Genomic DNA, 18,228 nt, shown 5'->3' with positions numbered 1-18,228 from the left:
TAACATTATCAAATTGTAGTTTAAGACTAATTGGATACATATATGTGGTATTATATGTTAACTAGGGTTATAAAGTGTGTTCAAGACTTCACTTGTTACCTAGCGATCCTACATCTTCAGTTCATCTATACCACTCACTACAGGTGAGTTCATACCCCTTAACAAATGATTTAAATGTTTTTAAAAGCTTTATGGGGGGAATACAAGTTAAATACTTATAGTTATTACATCAATCACATGTGATTAATAACTACAAAACTAGTGATTTCTTACTGTTCAAACAGTTTATCAAATCGTATTGTTTCAAACTGTTTTACTAACTGTTTTACTTATCAAATACTTTTACTTAAACTCTTTTACTTAGGAAGGCCTGCCCGCCCTATTTCCTTTTCGCGCTTGAGATGTGTTCTGGTGGGATATCGGGTATCCGTCCGAAGGTCATTTAAATATTAGTTATATATCATGTGTATATATATAGTCATAAAGGTCCTTCCAGTTCATTCAATACCCTTGGGTAGCAAGGGTATACTTCCATGTTCATACGTACCAGTTACATCACTAGTAAGTTACCATAGGGGTAGCACAGGAGGATATTAATACTATGACTAGAACAATGAAACATACAATGAGTCAGTTCGTTCATGAGTCGGTTCGAGTAGTACTCACAGTACATTACTATACATGCTAGATAAAGAGATAACATACATTACAACTAGTACACACAGTACATTACTATACATGCTAGATAGAGAGAACATGCCTTACAGCTAGCACACGTAGAACATTTCAGCACATACAGGCTAGACAGAGAAAGATGACACTTTCAGTTAGCACATTTATTACATATACAGTCATGCCGTTATCTGAACCATTGAGTGGGTCATGGCACTTCCTGCCATGACCGCTCTTGTATTCCAAATCTCCTTAATTGGAGAGCGTATGAGTTTGCGTATAGATCTATACTGGATTGACTATCCTACACCTTGCTGCTCGCTATAGTGGGACTTGCAAGTCTACGGGTGCCAAATGGCATTTCTTACGGCGTCTTACATCGCCGTTTTACTACAGTCGGTAGTAGGATACAGGTCGATCACATGTTATTTGGAACACCTTTTTGTGTTAAGATAGTTAGTACTACGGTAGTCACTTATTACAAATACTACGGTACGATAGTATTTTCCCATTACATTCACTTCGTGAATATTCACACGATGCACGGTAATGTAGTAACTATATTTTTGGTTAATGATAGTCAGAATTGGGAAACACACACTCTAACAAGAGACATACACACGGACATGAGATGCCTTGGTAGAAGGCTACAGTTAGTAGGAAGCATAGGGTTTTCTAGGAGAGTTCAAACATTATACAAAACATTGTACAAAACATCTTACAGAAACAACTTTCAAACGTTTTCATACAAACTCAAACATTAATATACTTATGATCTCACCAGCATTAAGCTGATACTCTCTTTCAAAATAACTTGTATTCTCAGGTCACCACTAGACAGGTACAGGTGCCAGGCTTTTGAAAAGATGGAGCTCGTTCAAGACTCATCTTTTATTTTGATATGTATAATTTTGGTGTCTATAACTTTGACAAAACACACATGTATGAAATTATATTATTAATGCAATGGATGATGTCGTTGCTTGTTTACTACTATTCATTGTTGTGATACTGTACATGATGTCCTCCGCCCCAGAATGTTTCCGCCATTCCTGGTTTTGGGGTGTGACAGCCGAGTCTCAGAGGATAGAGAAGCGACCAGCTCAGTCTCAGCCGGCAGCCAAGCGGGCAAAGCCCGCTGATGCGAGGTCAGGGAGCCAGAAGGGCCGTACTTGTGGTAAGTGCGGCAAGGGTCATGAGGGGGTATGTAGATCTGGATTTTGCTACAAGTGTGGCAAGGAGGGGCATATCGCGAAGGACTGCCCTAAGGGATTTGCAGTATGTTTCCACTGCAACCAGACTGGCCATCGGAAGGTCGAGTGCCCACAGTTGCGAGGGTCTGCGAAGCGAGCACCACAGGGATATGCCCCTGCTCCGGTGTGAGCTACAGAGAGTCAACCAGTGAAGGCTAAGGCACCCAAGGCTCGCAGGAGAGTCTTTCAGTTGACAGCGGAGGAGGTCCGCATAGCGGCTGATGTTGTGGCTGGTATGTATCCTTCCATTTATTTACGCTATGCTTGAGATATTGTGTTTATATTATGATATGTGTAGGTACTTTTCTTGTGAATACTGTACCTGCTTTGGTGTTATTTGACTCGGGTGCGAGTTAGTCATTTGTGTCTTTAGCATTTAGCCAACACATCATTATTCGGCGGTAGGCGATGAGTCGACCTCAACGGGTTTCTATAGCCAACGAGCGAGCGGTTTATACCAGGTATGTGATTCGGGGATGTGTGCTTGAGATCTTCGGTGTTGAGTTTCCGATAGATCTAGTTCCGATAGCGATGGGGGACGTGTGCGGTATAGTGGGCATGGATTGGTTGAGCCGCTTCGAGGCTGTTATTGATTGCGAGCGACAGTTGGTAATGATACGAGACCCTAGTGGGGGAGTGTTGACGGTATATGGCGAGGGTACCTGAAGTGAGTCAGCGTTTTGTTCAGCCGCCAGAGCCAGACAGAGTCTTCAGCAGGGTGACAAGGGTTTTGTAGCCTATGTGTTTGATACCCGAGCAGCCGCGGGTAGGCCAAGTTCGGTTAATGATGTTCCAGTGGTGCGCGACTTTCCAATTGATTTTCCTGAGGAATTGTTGGGTGTGCCTCCCAAAAGGCAGGTGAAGTTTCGCATTGATTTGGTTCCGGGAGCAGCGCCTATTGCAAAAGGCGCCTTATCATCTTGCACCGCCTGTTGAAACATGTAAGTGACCCTCTTGAACTTAGCTACCGCAACCATCTCTCTATCGCAACCACTTCAGCACCCGGAGTCAGCTACCGCAGTCATTAGCTAGGTTACTTTGTTTGTCTTTTATGTAATACACTCTATTATCCTGTGTGCCTTGCATGGCTTCTTATAGAGTTGTAATCTAGTGTAGTTCTACGTCTCTATAAATAGAGACGTATTCTTCTGTAATGCTTACGTCTTCTGTTCACTGATAACTTATGCATTTCATCTGAATACAAATTCTAAAGTTATCATTCTTTCACTCTTAACTCTCCACTTCTTACTCAAACATATCAGATTATAATCTCTCTTCGGAGCAAGTCCTTGTGACTTATTCACTAAGTTTGATCTCACTTACTAACATTGGTTTGAATGCATTCCAAGTTATGAATCAACTTATGTGTATTCTTGATATAACAATTGCTGTCATTTACATTACTTTACTTTCCGCATCTAACTCACTAACTTCTAACTATTAATATTATTGTTGACCTAACAGATCCTTCGAGATTAACTATTCCACTATAAACTTCTTCTAACCGTTTTTTGTTCAAGTGTGTCTCAAAGTTTTTCTCTCAACAATTGGTATCAGAGCCATAGTGGTTGTTTTTTGAGAATCGGAACTATGATTTTTTCAAAGAGCCCTCTATACCACTGAAGCTCATCTCTAAACAAAATTTCTAATGGCATAATCATTATCATTAAATGTTTCCAATAGTGTTGGTGGTTCAAATCGAGCCCCAATACTGGTTGCAAATGAGTACCATCACTGGTCTCAAAGGATGGAAAGGTATCTAAGACGACTTGGTAGAGATGTCTGGAGATCTATAGAAGAAGGAGCCCACGTTCCAGTCCTTACCCCTGTTCAAACTGATGGAGCCAGAGCAAGGCTCAGAGGAGGTCAACCAGCTTTGAATCGTCCCACAAAAGATGATCTACACAAGATGGAAAGTGATGCTATTGCCTTTTATGAAATCTCTTGTCACTGGAGAACTAGTCTGCGGTCTCCCTGTTCTCAAGTTCAGCAACGATACTCTCTGTCGAGCTTGTGAATGTGGAAAACAAGTCAAGGCAAGTCACCCTCTGATAATGGATTCGTCTATTTCTGAACCACTGCAGTTGTTGCACATTGATCTATGCGGTCCATCAACTGTAGCCAGTCTCCACCACAAGAAATACATACTGGTTATTGTTGATGACTATACACGCTTCACATGGGTCTTGTTCCTCAGACTCAAATCACAGACATCGCTGATCTTTATCAACTTCATCAAAGAAATCGAACTTCAGATCAAGCTTCCAGTCTGACGCATCCGCAGTGATAATCTAACCGAGTTCACTAATCATCTTCTCAACAGTTTCTTAGTGTCCAAGGGTATTTCTCACAACTTCTCAGCACCCTACACTCCGCAACAAAATGGTGTCGTCGAAAGAAGAAACCGCACATTCGTAGAAGCAGCCAGATCCATGGTTAACTTTGCTCACCATCCTCTCTACTTCTGGGCTGAAGCTATAGCAACTGCATGCTCACCATCCTTGCTCCAAGCTTCAATTTGATTGGTCGTAGGCCCGAAACAGAGATTCGTAGCCAAAGTTAAGGCCATTTCCGTGAAGCCCCTCTAGACACACGATCGTGGGCCTCTAGGAATGCAAGGGCCCGATCCTCCACACTAGGGCCCGCATCATCCCCTCCTGGGTAGACAAAATTCGACCTCGAATTTGCACCATGGTCATCATTAGAAGAATCCCCATAATAAGGAAGCAAATGCTTTACATTGAAAACATCGGAACAATGAATGTGGCTTGGCAACTGTAGACGGTAAGCATTGGAATTAATCTTCTCCACAATCTCCACCGGTCCAATCTTCTTAGCTCACAGCTTGTTGTACTAACCAACCAAAAAACGATCTTTAGTCAAAACAACCCAAACAAAGTCACCTACTTCAAAATCAACTTGTTTGCGTTTTTTATCTGCATCTTGCTTGTACTTGGAGTTAGTGTTGGGTTTTGAGCATTCTAACACTCCTAAGTGTACATGCAACCCTAAATACCTTGGATCTATGTTTTCTATATTATACATGCAAATAAGAACTTCCAAGGTATTATCCTAATCTAGCATACAAAACAATGACTATAGCAAGATAGAATACATACCTCTTTGATGTAGAAAGTCTTCATGAAGCTTGAGTGCCTAGTGCCCCAAGTGTGACACCTCAAATGGAATCACAATCATCAAAACACTTGGAATAGCTTGAGAGAATTCTACACTTCATGAAATCGGCTAGCCCTTTCTTTTCACACACTAGTGGCCGATTTTGGTCAAGAATAAGATGCTTATATAGTTAGGGTTACACCATGTAAAACCTAATTGACATGGCCTTTCATTTCCATGATCCATGGGTACAAATACACCATGGAGCATCCATGGACCATCCTATGGGTTTTAGCCCAACTTGATTATCTATGGAGCATTAGCCCACCATACAAGTATGGATGATTTACGCAATCAACCCATATATTTAATTAGTCTTCTTTTGATCACTTAATTAATCCTAGATTAATTCTTGATCAATACTAATTAAATAATCTTATTATTCTTATTATTAATATACTAGAACTTATAATATATTAATAACCATAAGTGTCTTATTTCTCTCATTATAGTCTATCCAAGTGCATGATGGTATGCAACCCAAATGGACCATGCCGGGTCGGGTCAAGTCTTACCAATTATAGTTATGGACTTAGACATTAATCCAACAGTCTCCCACTTGGATAAGTCTAAAACTATTATTGCGTATGACTTCAAGAACCAACCGGCAATCGTAGCTCTCAAAAGCTTCTGTCGAACTCTGACCTTGTAGATGAACTCTGACCTTTGTCAGTGACTTGTCCATTAGATAAGGGATCATATATTCCTCCATTCTAGATACCGTATGGACTGAGACATGGATTATAATCATTCTCTCTGTCCATTTGTTGTTTCCCGATTTCCGATTTATGACGACTGACTAATTGAACAAATCAAATCAGTCCTGGCCCGGCCGAGCACTTCCATTTGTCATCATCAAATCATCGAGGGGCCCACAGATATCGTTTTAATCCCGAAGGTAAAAGGAACGGATAAACTTCAACTCATATGGCTTGTTCTACTACTTGTTGAATCATACACAAAGGCACGTTTTATAACACCGAGTTACCGTATGCGTTTTCGTGTAATCAATGTACAACCAACTCATAGTAACAACTCATATCTCTAGGTTTGAAGAATATAAGATATTATCCTCTCATGATCACTCGTGATAAAATCCATGAAGTGATTCCAATGAGTGCGGGTTGAATCCAATACTCAGAACTTATGAGCACTCATGAGTGTTGTAGTCCTTTGTCTAACACCTTACACCTCTACAAGCCAACTCATGACAGTCTTAATTCATATCTACTTCCAACATATGACCGACTGTGGATGGTTTGAATAACTTAGTCATTCCAGAAGAATAACCCAGTTTATTCGGGAAGTCAAAACATGCAAAGTGAAACACAATAATAATAAAATCCAATATGGTATCAAAACCTATCACCATATGATTACACATTATTCATTGTATACTGTTTCAGCTATCAACTTTATTCTTGAATTTAAAACAATAGTTGTCCCATGCTCCAACCATGTACACTATGTTTTCTTAAACACTAGTCATGCCACACACCAAGTATGCATACTATGTTTGTCTATGATCTTTACTTTGTGAACTAGATCAATTGAACATAACTTCAATGATTCTCTTTTCACACTCCCAAATCCTTACTGCAAATGCAAGAATTCCAAATTCATGCCATTTACTGAAATCTGTTAGATTCTAAACTTATATGCATTGATACTCTTGTAACGATTATGCACAAACTCACAAAGACTTGGCAACAATCATTACAGAGTATTCCAAAGGAGATCAACTCCTTGGAAATATCCTTCTTGCATTAAGTTTCCTTAATCTTACACAGATTGAAAATCCTAACTTTGAAACATTTCTAAATTCCATTTTGACTATCACTTCTGAACAAGAGTTGCCTCTTACAGACTATGTCAATATGGTCCTTCCAGAATTATCACTCTACTTCCAACTGTCCTTGAACAACCAATCTTTGGTAAACCTTAGATTGTCCTCGACAATTGTTTAATCCTTTTAGTCATATCCAGTTCTAAACCTTTTTCCCTTCTTAATGCCCTAGGCATTTGGAAAATTTTAGAACGGATGATTATAGCACATGTAATCGATCCTATATCCGAAGCATATGGGACACGATTCATGATGTCTCACATAAAGACTAAACCAGTCTTTTGCTATAATATGTCCATTTCAATTTGCCAAGTTCTCATAATTCGGATTATGAAAAGGGATGCCATAATCATAACCGAATTTTAGAACGCAAATAATGGACCCATATACAGAATTTCCTTATGTTGAGCCATTCCAACATGAAATTCATATATATGCTTGACTAAATGATTAAAACCTCACGATCTAAGCTTATAGATTTGAGATGAAGCATAATTTCCTCTCCCTTAATTATAGCAAAACAACTTTTTCCCAATTGAAACTTTTGTTTTCTATAATTAACATTGCTAACTTGCAATACTTATCATAATTATCATGCTCCCACTAACATGATGATTATTAGCATAACACTTATGCTCCCACTAGCTTTGACATGTACTCAGAAATCAACTGACTTCCTTACCAAAGTTCATATTTCTGATACTAGATTGTTTTGATAAAACTTTATCAAAATCATACACCTTCCCTTAGATAGCACACTTGTGTGTCTAAACAATTATGAAGAGGTATGCCGTAATCATAATGGTTAGACCTTTTTTCCATTTCTCACAAGTCCAGGTTAGTGTGCCGGTAAACCACACACGCTCCACTAACGACTTTGAGAATAAAAATATCACAGTTGCTATCTAGCTAAAATCTACTTAGTGAAAGTGTTTCCTCACCATCATTTTCATGAATCGGAGAGAAACCTTATGACACTTAGATTTATATGGTGTATGAGTTCCTACCCATGTGAATTTGTCAAAACCATAATCACAAGACAAAGATAATGACAAATCCAAAACCATATGGATTGAACTCAATCTTAATTTCTTGCCACCTGGCAGCTCAAGGGCCTGCCATTGCTTCCAAGTAGTTGTGCAACCAATTGAGAACTCTAAGAACTCATATGCAAAGCCAACTTTAACTGGAATGGGCACAGATTATGTCAACACGATAGGTTATAAACCTCAAGTCGTGTGCTAGTGAAGAACTTCAGGTTTTATTCTTGATTAGTTCTTGAGACATTCAAGACCTTTAAGATTCCCAATGTCCTCTTGATCTATAAGACTCCCTTGTCAAACATCCAAGAGATAGTGCGGATTCTAATCAAGACAAACACTTCACACAATTGGCCTAAGTTGGTCTTTGTTTTATCCAAAACATCACAACTTACCAATTTCAAATGTACAAGAGTAGAAAACTTTTACTCTTACATTTGACAAGTGTTTTAACCTTCTTTTGAGACATGTCACTCAAGTTACAATCTTGGAGTATGACTCTAAGACTTGTATTGGAGCGAAGTATGACTCATCTGCTTGATTTAACCATTTCAACAATTCAAGATCCCTCTTCTTAGTCATAAGAATGAACTAAGATTTCCTTAGAGAACTAATTGTGCTATGGTTTCTTAATCATTAAGATGATCACAAAACTGATACTAAGGTACTCTCCCATCTTTTCAGATTTGAGAAACTTTTATCCTTCTGCCATTTTGATTCTTCTTATTCGCTCTGGCATACATTGGAACCTTTTCCAATGTCTTAGAGTTACACTTAAGCTTGTAAGTATAATAATATTTACTGAGCTTTATTAAACTATGACGAATAGTCTTATCAATCTTTTGTGGTGGACTTGACCAATGCACAAGAATGTGTACTCGATCCCTTAGTCCTTTACATGACTCACACATCCATGTGACCGAGTAATTAGTCTTAATTTTCCAATACTTGAAAGTTCTCATTCATCATGCTATACAACTTGCATGATTCCAAGTTCCGATCCAATTGAAACTTGAGTGATGAGAATCTTTCCTTATTTGGTGAATCTAGACATTACCACAAATGAAAGAATCAATTTTATATTTCCACTCTTGCTCTTAATGGAATCATATAAGCAACAATTTTCCCTCAAATGCAATTGTAAGGATATTTTAAAATAAATAAAATCAAAAATTTCCTTTTATTTTAAAACATTGTGGAAAAAACTAATCCTTACAATCCATACGAAAACTTGTTGTTATCTATTCCTAAGCAAAAATATCATAACTCCTAAGAAGTAGCTCAAGAATCCGATTTTCAAACTATGCGATAGAAATCCATCTACGCCATCAGATTCAGCATATTCTTTCTTTAAGTTTCTTCACTTTTGTTTGATTCTTAAAACATCACCATGTGACCCAGTTACATCATGTATCAAGAATCTCAGAATAGAAACTTAACAGAGTTAGACAGTGGACTTTACCTGAAGTAGAGTCAAACTTATTGACTTTAACATCCTTAGGTAAATTTGGCAGCTTCGCAACCAATGCCCCTTTCTTTGGCAATACAAACATATGGACCCTTTGATAATGGTACACGAGACTATCACAGACTTAGCTTTTCTCTTTACCATTTGGTCAACCGAGTTGACTATGGCCGATCCCTTTCCACTGGGAAGAGAGAGCTTTACTAGATATCCAATGTCATCATTGTCAATGTCCACAAAGTTTTAGGAAGTTGATCTTAACAAATAGATAAGATCATTAAGGGTCTTGTCATAGTCTGTTTCATAGGTGTCCCAAAGGAACTCACTATGTGACTTAGAAAGTGATTGAACCACCACCTTTCTCAAGACTTTGACACCCAACTCTCCCGGCTTGTCAATATGTGACTACATCTCCAAGATGTGATGACACCTAGACCTTGCCTTGCCAATAGGGCTTGAGTGACCTTAAACTTTTCAAGAACTTGTGGGTTAGGGAGAATAATTGGAGGAGGAGAAAGAAGTATGATATCCATGGGACATCATCCTCATTAGGAAACCTTGTTTCAAGAGATTTGGGAAGATCATAGGTGTCTAAACCAGACATCTTTTGGGAGATATTCAAGATAGTTGATTTAAAGTCCTTAATATGACACCCAATATGAAATATTAAGGCTAGGACCCAACAAACTATTTTATAACTTAGAAGAGGTATGCCGTAATCCAAGCTATAAAATATTTGAAGGTAGGTGAATGACGATTCACGAATTTCCACCAAGATAAACGAAATGTATTATTAGGTTTTAATTGGTTTTGAAACTCCTAGATCTTTGAGATTCATTGAACTGTTCAAAGGCATGTTTCAATCTCGAGTGTGCCCTTCAGGTTTTGTGACTGGGATGCCGAGGATCACAAAACAAGGTGTGAAGTAACCAAGCAAATTACTTGGTACCCTTAAGTGTTTACCCCTTAATCGATGTGCCGGTTAACCACACACGCTCCACCGATACTATGATAAACATTAAGTTACCCTTTGCCTACCTTGTTAAATACGCGTTAGTGTGCCGGTTAACCACACACGCTCCACTAACCGACTTAAACAAAGTGCAAAGTGTAATTTCATGGATTAGCACCTTATTCACATTTTTCCTAAGTAACTAAGATTGGGTATTATTAAGAGTTTAGTTACTTAGTATTATCATTAATACTTTTAATGAAGGAGAATTATAGTCTTGTCAAACCCGTTCGGCTAACGACCCTCCACCGGTCAAGCAAGCGGTGGGTGAGAGTGGACACCCATTAAGTTGCCATTTTATAGGCAACAACCTTATACCCACCTTATAGACCGGCTTCGGGAATGAGGCGTACTAGCGGTAAGACTGACTTTACTCTTATACATATATATATATATATATATATATATATATATATATATATATATATATATATATATATATTATTAACTTATAATATTATAAAGTATAAGGATTGAATTTTAACTTTTAAAATTCTAAGGGCTAACTTGGAATTAAAGTATTCATAAGGAAAACTTTTCAAATTCCAAAACTTGAGGGCAAGTTTTGAAACTATTCAAAACTAATTAATTCCATAACTTATGTGTTTAAAGTAGTTTTAATCCAACAACTCTTCAAGTTCCATAACTTGAGAACAAGTTATGGAAGACTTTAAACTAATAAAAGAAGTAACTTTTTCTTTATTTTATAACTTATGGATTTAATTATGGTTACATATTTTCCTTTAATGAAGTGACTCTTGAACTTCCATAACTTGAGGACAAGTTATGGAGTCATAAAAAATTATTCAATGACACAAGACTCTTCATTTTGTAACCATTGCCAACTTTTATGAGTTTTATGAAACTTAAATGTGACTTTTCATATAACTTGAGGACAAGTTACACAAACACATTTTAGAATCAACTCTTAGATTAATTTGGATTGAAAACAATAATTTCACTTAACTTTTCTATTAATCTAAGCAACCCATAAGAACAAGATAATTCAAATCAAACTTTTTCTTGTAATTAGTCTAAACCTTAAACTAATACAAAACATGAATCTATTGACAATTATCTTTGAAAATGGATTAGCATGAACATTACCACACCAAAAACAAGTTTATAAGTTCAAAAACAACTTAGGGTAATGTTCCTAGTCCATTTCTAGCCAAAAACCTCGAATATATGCTGTCTGGGGCTCCTACTCGGCGAGTGGCATGAACCTACTCGGCGAGTAGGATGATTTTACTCATGGACTCGGCGAGTTCATCAGTGGACTCGGCGAATGCAGTGCCCAGAAAGCCAGAAAATCGAGTTTTTCAGCATTTTTCAGCAATTTGCATCAAGTATAAGAGAAAGCAAGCCTAGTCTCTGATACCACTGTTGGGTTTTGAGCATTCTAACACTCCTAAGTGTACATGCAACCCTAAATACCTTGGATCTATGTTTTCTCTATTATACATGCAAATAAGAACTTCCAAGGTATTATCCTAATCTAGCATACAAAACAATGACTATAGCAAGATAAAATACATACCTCTTTGATGTAGAAAGTCTTCATGAAGCTTGAGTGCCTAGTGCCCCAAGTGTGACACCTCAAATGGAATCACAATCATCAAAACACTTGGAATAGCTTGAGAGAATTCTACACTTCATGAAATCGGCTAGCCCTTTCTTTTCACACACTAGGGGCCGATTTTGGTCAAGAATAAGATGCTTATATAGTTAGGGTTACACCATGTAAACCCTAATTGACATGGCCTTTCATTTCCATGATCCATGGGTACAAATACACCATGGAGCATCCATGGACCATCCTATGGGTTTTAGCCCAACTTGATTATCCATGGAGCATTAGCCCACTATACAAGTATGGATGATTTACACAATCAACCCATATATTTAATTAGTCTTCTTTTGATCACTTAATTAATCCTAGATTAATTCTTGATCAATACTAATTAAATAATCTTATTATTCTTATTATTAATATACTAGAACTTATAATATATTAATAACCATAAGTGTCTTATTTCTCTCATTATAGTCTATCCAAGTGCATGATGGTATGCAACCCAAATGGACCATGCCGGGTCGGGTCAAGTCTTACCAATTATAGTTATGGACTTAGACATTAATCCAAAAGTTAGCTCGGACCAAGTTGTCATGAACAGCCTTATGAACATCATATAGTCCTCCAACAAAATCCTGCACTTTCTTTGGAACAACCCTAGAAATAGGCAGTGACATCAAATCAAGTGGTCCCCGTGGCTGAACAGAATAGACCACCTGGAATGGACTATATCCAGTACTTCGATTGATAGCATGATTATGAGCAAACTCAGCTTGACAAAGCTTTTGATCCCAGGTCTTCACATGATCACCCACTAAACACTGCAAAATATTACAAAGGGATCGATTGACAACCTTTGTTTGGCCATCCGTTTGAGGATGCTATGCACTACTAAAATTGAGCTGAGTGTTCACCATTTTCCATAGGCTGCGCCAAAAATGACTCAAAAACCTAGTGTCTAGATCTGAAACAATAGAAGACGGCAATCCATGAAAATGGTAGACGTCTCGAAAGAATAACTGGGCCACATTAACTGCATCCGTCGACTTTTTGCAAGGAATAAAGTGCACCATCTTAGAATAACGATCAACAACCACAAATATTGAATCATTTCCCCGTTGAGTACGTGGTAAACCCAACACAAAATCCATGCTGATGTCTACCCAAGGTTGTTATGGAACAGGCAAAGGCATATAGGGTCCTGCATTGGTAGATGTGCCCTTTGACACCTGACAGATTCGACACCGTTTAACATATCTATCCACCTCCTTGTGCATTGTAGGCCAAAAATAAGATGATTGTACCAACTGTAAAGTGCAATCTCAGCCGACATGCCCTTCACCATGCAGCTCCCTAATGATTTGAAGGCGGAGACTAGAATCATGGATGCACAATTGATTGACTTTGAAAAGAAAACCTTCATGCAGTAGAAAATCAGACATCTGTCCAGATTGTATACCCTGCAGAACAACAGAAAAATAAGGATCAACCGTTAGCTGCTCCACGAGGACATCCATCCCCGGCACACCAACCCTCATGGAAACTAGGAAATTACTCCTCCGACTCAATGCATCAGCCACCTGATTTGATATCCCAGACTTGTGTTTCACCACGAAAGTGAATTTTTCCAAGAACGACATCCACCTCCCATGTTTGTGTCACACCTTATCTTAACTGCGAATATGTCTTAATGAATCATGAACCGTGAACAAAATAAATTCCTTATGAAATAGATAATGGCGGCAATGCTTTACAGCTTGGACCACTGCATAGAACTCAACATCATAAGTGCTATAAGCCAGCTTTGGCCCCATCAACTTCTCACTAAAATAGGCAACCGGTCGTCCTCCTTGACTTAGAACTGCTCCAATCCCAACCTTGGAAGCATCCGTGTGTAATTCAAAGACTTGAGAAAAGTCTGGCAATACAAGAATCGGTGATGTAGTAAGCTTCACTTGTACTAATTGGAAAGTTGATTTTGCTGCTTCGGTCCAAGTAAAGGTCTTCCCTTTCATACAATCAGTCACCGGTGCCATAATAGAACTAAAGTTTGGAATAAACCTCCTACAGAATGAAGCAAGGCCATGAAAGCTTCGAACTTCGGTGATGGTAGTTAGACTTGGCCATTGTCTGACAACTGCTACTTTAGACTCGTCTACCTGTATTCCTTCCCCAGAAACAACGTACCCCAAGAACACGACTTTAGGAACCATAAACACACATTTCTTCATAGCTGCATACAAACTATCCCGTCGAAGCACGGTCAAAACCTGCCTCACATGGTTGACATGCTCACCAAAAGTAGCAATGTAAATCAGTATGTCATCAAAATAAACGACTACAAATTTACCAATAAAGGGCCTGAACAACTGGTTCATCACACGCATAAATATACTAGGATCATTTGATAAACCGAAAGGCGTCACCAACCACTCATACAATCCTTCACGAGTCTTGAAGGCAGTCTTCCACTCATCCCTAGGCCTAGGTCGAATCTGATAATACCCGCTCTTCAAGTTCAGTTTCGTAAAGATAGAGGCACCGCTAATCTGGTCAAGTAGATCATCAAGTCGAGGAATTGGAAATCTATACCTCACCATGATCTTATTGATGGCGCGACTATCAACACACATACGCCAAGTACCATCCTTTTTAGGAGTCAACAAAGCAGGAATAGCACATGGGCTCATGCTCTCCCGAACATGGCCTTTTGAAATCAAGTCCTCCACCTATCGTCGCAATTCCTCATGCTCTTCGGGACTCATTTTGTAATGTGGCCTATTAGGCAACTGAGCTCCTGGTTGTAAATCAATATGACGTTGGATGTCACGTAAAGGTGGCAAACCATCAGGTAATTCAATAGGGAAAACATTAGTGAATTCCTTGAGCAAAGCAACCATAGCCTCAGGAATTTCAACCTCCTTAGCGACTTCCTTCCCAAGCAATACAAAAATTTCACCTTCCGCCTCCAACTCGTCATCAAACTGATTAAGGGTCAGTAGAGTACCCGAAGGTCTCGGAACTGACTCCTTTGGCTTACTGGGAACCAATGTTATCTTGACAGCACCAAATAAGAAGCTGTAAGTATTAGTCCACCCGTTATGATCTATGTTACGATCATACTCCCAAGGTCTGCCCAACAACAAATGACAAGCATCTATAGCAACCACATCACACCACACATCGTCTTTATACGTGGTACCAATAGAAAATTGAACAAGGGCTCCTTTAGATACAGTGACCACGCCACCCTTCTTAAGCCACTGTAGCTTGTAAGGCTTAGGGCGATTTTCTATTTTCAAAGACAACTTTTGAACTGCTTCTTTAGATATAAGGTTATCACAACTTCCTGAATCAATAACAAAAGTACAAAGCTTTCCCAAAATAGTACATGTCGACTGAAAGATGTTATGATTGAGCCAATCATGAGCAACAACTTTTGGTGTAAAACAAGACCGCCTTACCACCAAATTTACCCCTACATCTCCAGTTACAACTTCCTCTTCGCATTGATGCTCTTCGTCATACACAGGGGGATCCTCGTATTTTTCACCGGCATCATCATTTTTCCAATCATCTTGCTCAGCAAACAAATGACGTTTTCCGACCTTCTTGCACTCTGATTGTCGGTGACCTGTCTCCCCACAACTAAAACACTTCAAGCTGCTACTAACAGTTCTCCTAGGATTCGGTCCAACATTGTTAGATGTCGGTCTTTGTTGATTAGGCAAAACACGGGGTACCATACCACCTGTCCTGGAACTTCCTCCAATATTGGCAGTTGAAGACGAACCGCCCACCCGACGACTTTGTTTCTCAAAAGCCAACGCCCATTGGTGCGCTTCAGAAATAGATATCGGGTCAAACATATTTACAGAGTCCATGATTTGGACCCGTAGACCCCCAATATATCGAGCAACGAGTTGTTCCTCCGTCTCCTGGATATTGTTTCGGGCAATCAATTGGTAGAACTCAGTTGTGTAATCATCAACTGATTTGGCACCCTGCTTCAGATTTTGCAACCGTTGGTACATCAACCTTTGAAAATTATGGGGTAGGAAGTTGGATCGTAAACACTTCTTCATCTTCCTCCAAGCCACGACCTTTGACTTTCTGAGCCTGTCTCGTGTCAGTTTCATTTGTTGCCACCATGCAGATGCCCTACCACGTAGCCTAGTAGCAATCAATGACACTCTTTTGTTTTTAGGGACTTCTTTGAACTCAAAAACTTCCTCAATAGTAGCCAACCACTCGATGAACCCCTCCGGATTCAAACTGACCCCGTCGAATTCTGGGATATCAATTCTCATTTGGCCTCCCAACGCCTATTGTCACCTCTATGATCACGCCTTACCCGCCTTTCTAGATCGTCTTCGGAATATGAACCATCACTGCCGCCGAACAGGTTCCCAAATTCACCATCTTCCACTTGAGAATGTGTTGGAGACCTTTGCCCTCCTCGATTCATCAGTTTGACCATCCTATCAATCAGTTGGTCAACCATTTGATCCATCCTCTCCTCCATTCGTGCCATAATACGTTCTTCTAGTTCTTGCTCATGAACATTAGCGGACATCCTGCTTCTCCTCGGAGGCATTTTGAACCAAGAATTCGGCTCTGATACCAACTGATGCAGCGCAAAAAAAACAACACAAAGATAACCAAGAATGAACCTGTTGATTCTAAAAGAATAGCCAGGACAATCTCTTCAAAACCACGTTGATTCTACGAATACCGTGGGATTGGCTTCAAAATCTAGGTTAACACATAGAATTTGGGAGAAAATCGAAAGTTCATAAAATTGATGATCGACCATCAAAATTACATCAAAAATAGTTAAATAAGAAGCAGAAATTGGAATGAAACCCTAAAAGTCCATGGGCCAAATACTTTTGGTGAGCATGTCAACCATGTGAGGCACGTTTTGACCGTGCTTCGACGGGATAGTTTGTATGCAGCTATGAAGAAATGTGTGTTTATGGTTCCTAAAGTCTTGTTCTTGGGGTACGTTGTTTCTGGGGAAGGAATACAGGTGGACGAGTCTAAAGTAGCAGCTGTCAGACAATGGCCATGTCCAACTACCATCACTAAAGTTCGAAGCTTTCATGGCCTTGCTTCATTCTGTAGGAGGTTTATTCCAAACTTTTGTTCTATTATGGCACCGGTGACTGATTGTATGAAAGGGAAGACCTTTACTTGGACCGAAGCAGCAGAATCAGCTTTCCAATTAGTACAAGAGAAGCTTACTACATCACCGATTCTTGTATTGCCAGACTTTTCTCAAGGGTTTGAATTACACACGGATGCTTCCAAGGTTGGGATTGGAGCAGTTCTAAGTCAAGGAGGACGACCGGTTGCCTATTTTAGTGAGAAGTGATGGGGCCAAAGCTGCATTATAGCACTTATGATGTTGAGTTCTATGCAGTGGTCCAAGCTGTAAAGCATTGGGACCATTATCTATTTCAAAAGGAATTTGTTTTGTTCACAGATAATGATTCATTAAGACATATTCGCAGTTAAGATAAGGTGTCACACAAACATGGGAGGTGGATGTCGTTCTTGGAAAAATTCACTTTCGTGGTCAAACACAAGTCTGGGATGTCAAATCGGGTGGCTGATGCATTGAGTCGGAGGAGTAATTTGCTAGTTTCCATGAGGGTTGGTGTGCCGGGGATGGATGTCCTCATGGAGCAGCTAATGGTTGATCCTTATTTTTATGTTGTTCTACAGGGTATACAATCTGGACAGATGTCTGATTTTCTACTGCATGAAGGTTTTCTTTTCAAAGGCAATCAATTGTGCATCCCTGATTCTAGTCTCCACCTTCAAATCATTAGGGAGCTGCGTGGTGAAGGGCATGTCGGTCGAGATCGCACTTTACAGTTAGTAAAATCATCTTATTTTTGGCCTACAATGCGCAAGGAGGTGGATAGATATGTTAAACGGTGTCGAATCTGTCAGGTGTCAAAGGGCACATCTACCAATGCAGGACTCTATATGCCTTTGCCTGTTCCATCACAACCTTGGGTAGACATCAACATGGATTTTGTGTTCGGTTTACCACGTACTCAACGGGGAAATGATTCAATATTTGTGGTTGTTGATCGTTTTTCGAAGATGGTGCACTTTATTCCTTGCAAAAAGACGACGGATGCGGTTAATGTGGCCCAGTTATTCTTTTGAGACG

General features: G+C 39.3%; 1 protein-coding gene and 1 pseudogene across 1 annotated transcript; one reads left to right on the top strand and one right to left on the bottom strand.

Moving 5' to 3' along the window:
• Window positions 1-14,770: 14,770 nt before the first annotated feature.
• LOC145060020 (uncharacterized) lies at window positions 14,771-16,351 on the bottom strand. Its single transcript, XM_079007759.1, has one exon. It carries the CDS (start codon window positions 16,349-16,351, stop codon window positions 14,771-14,773), a length of 1,581 nt encoding a protein of 526 aa, XP_078863885.1.
• A 650-nt stretch (window positions 16,352-17,001) lies between these two features.
• LOC145060019 (putative mitochondrial protein AtMg00860 pseudogene) lies at window positions 17,002-17,418 on the top strand (annotated as a pseudogene).
• The last annotated feature ends 810 nt before the right edge of the window (window positions 17,419-18,228 follow it).

This window comes from Lactuca serriola, chromosome 6 (genome assembly GCF_051521515.1).
Source record: "Lactuca serriola cultivar US96UC23 chromosome 6, Lser_US96UC23_V15, whole genome shotgun sequence".
NCBI lineage: Eukaryota > Viridiplantae > Streptophyta > Magnoliopsida > Asterales > Asteraceae > Lactuca > Lactuca serriola.
This window is presented reverse-complemented; position numbering and strand designations above follow the sequence as displayed.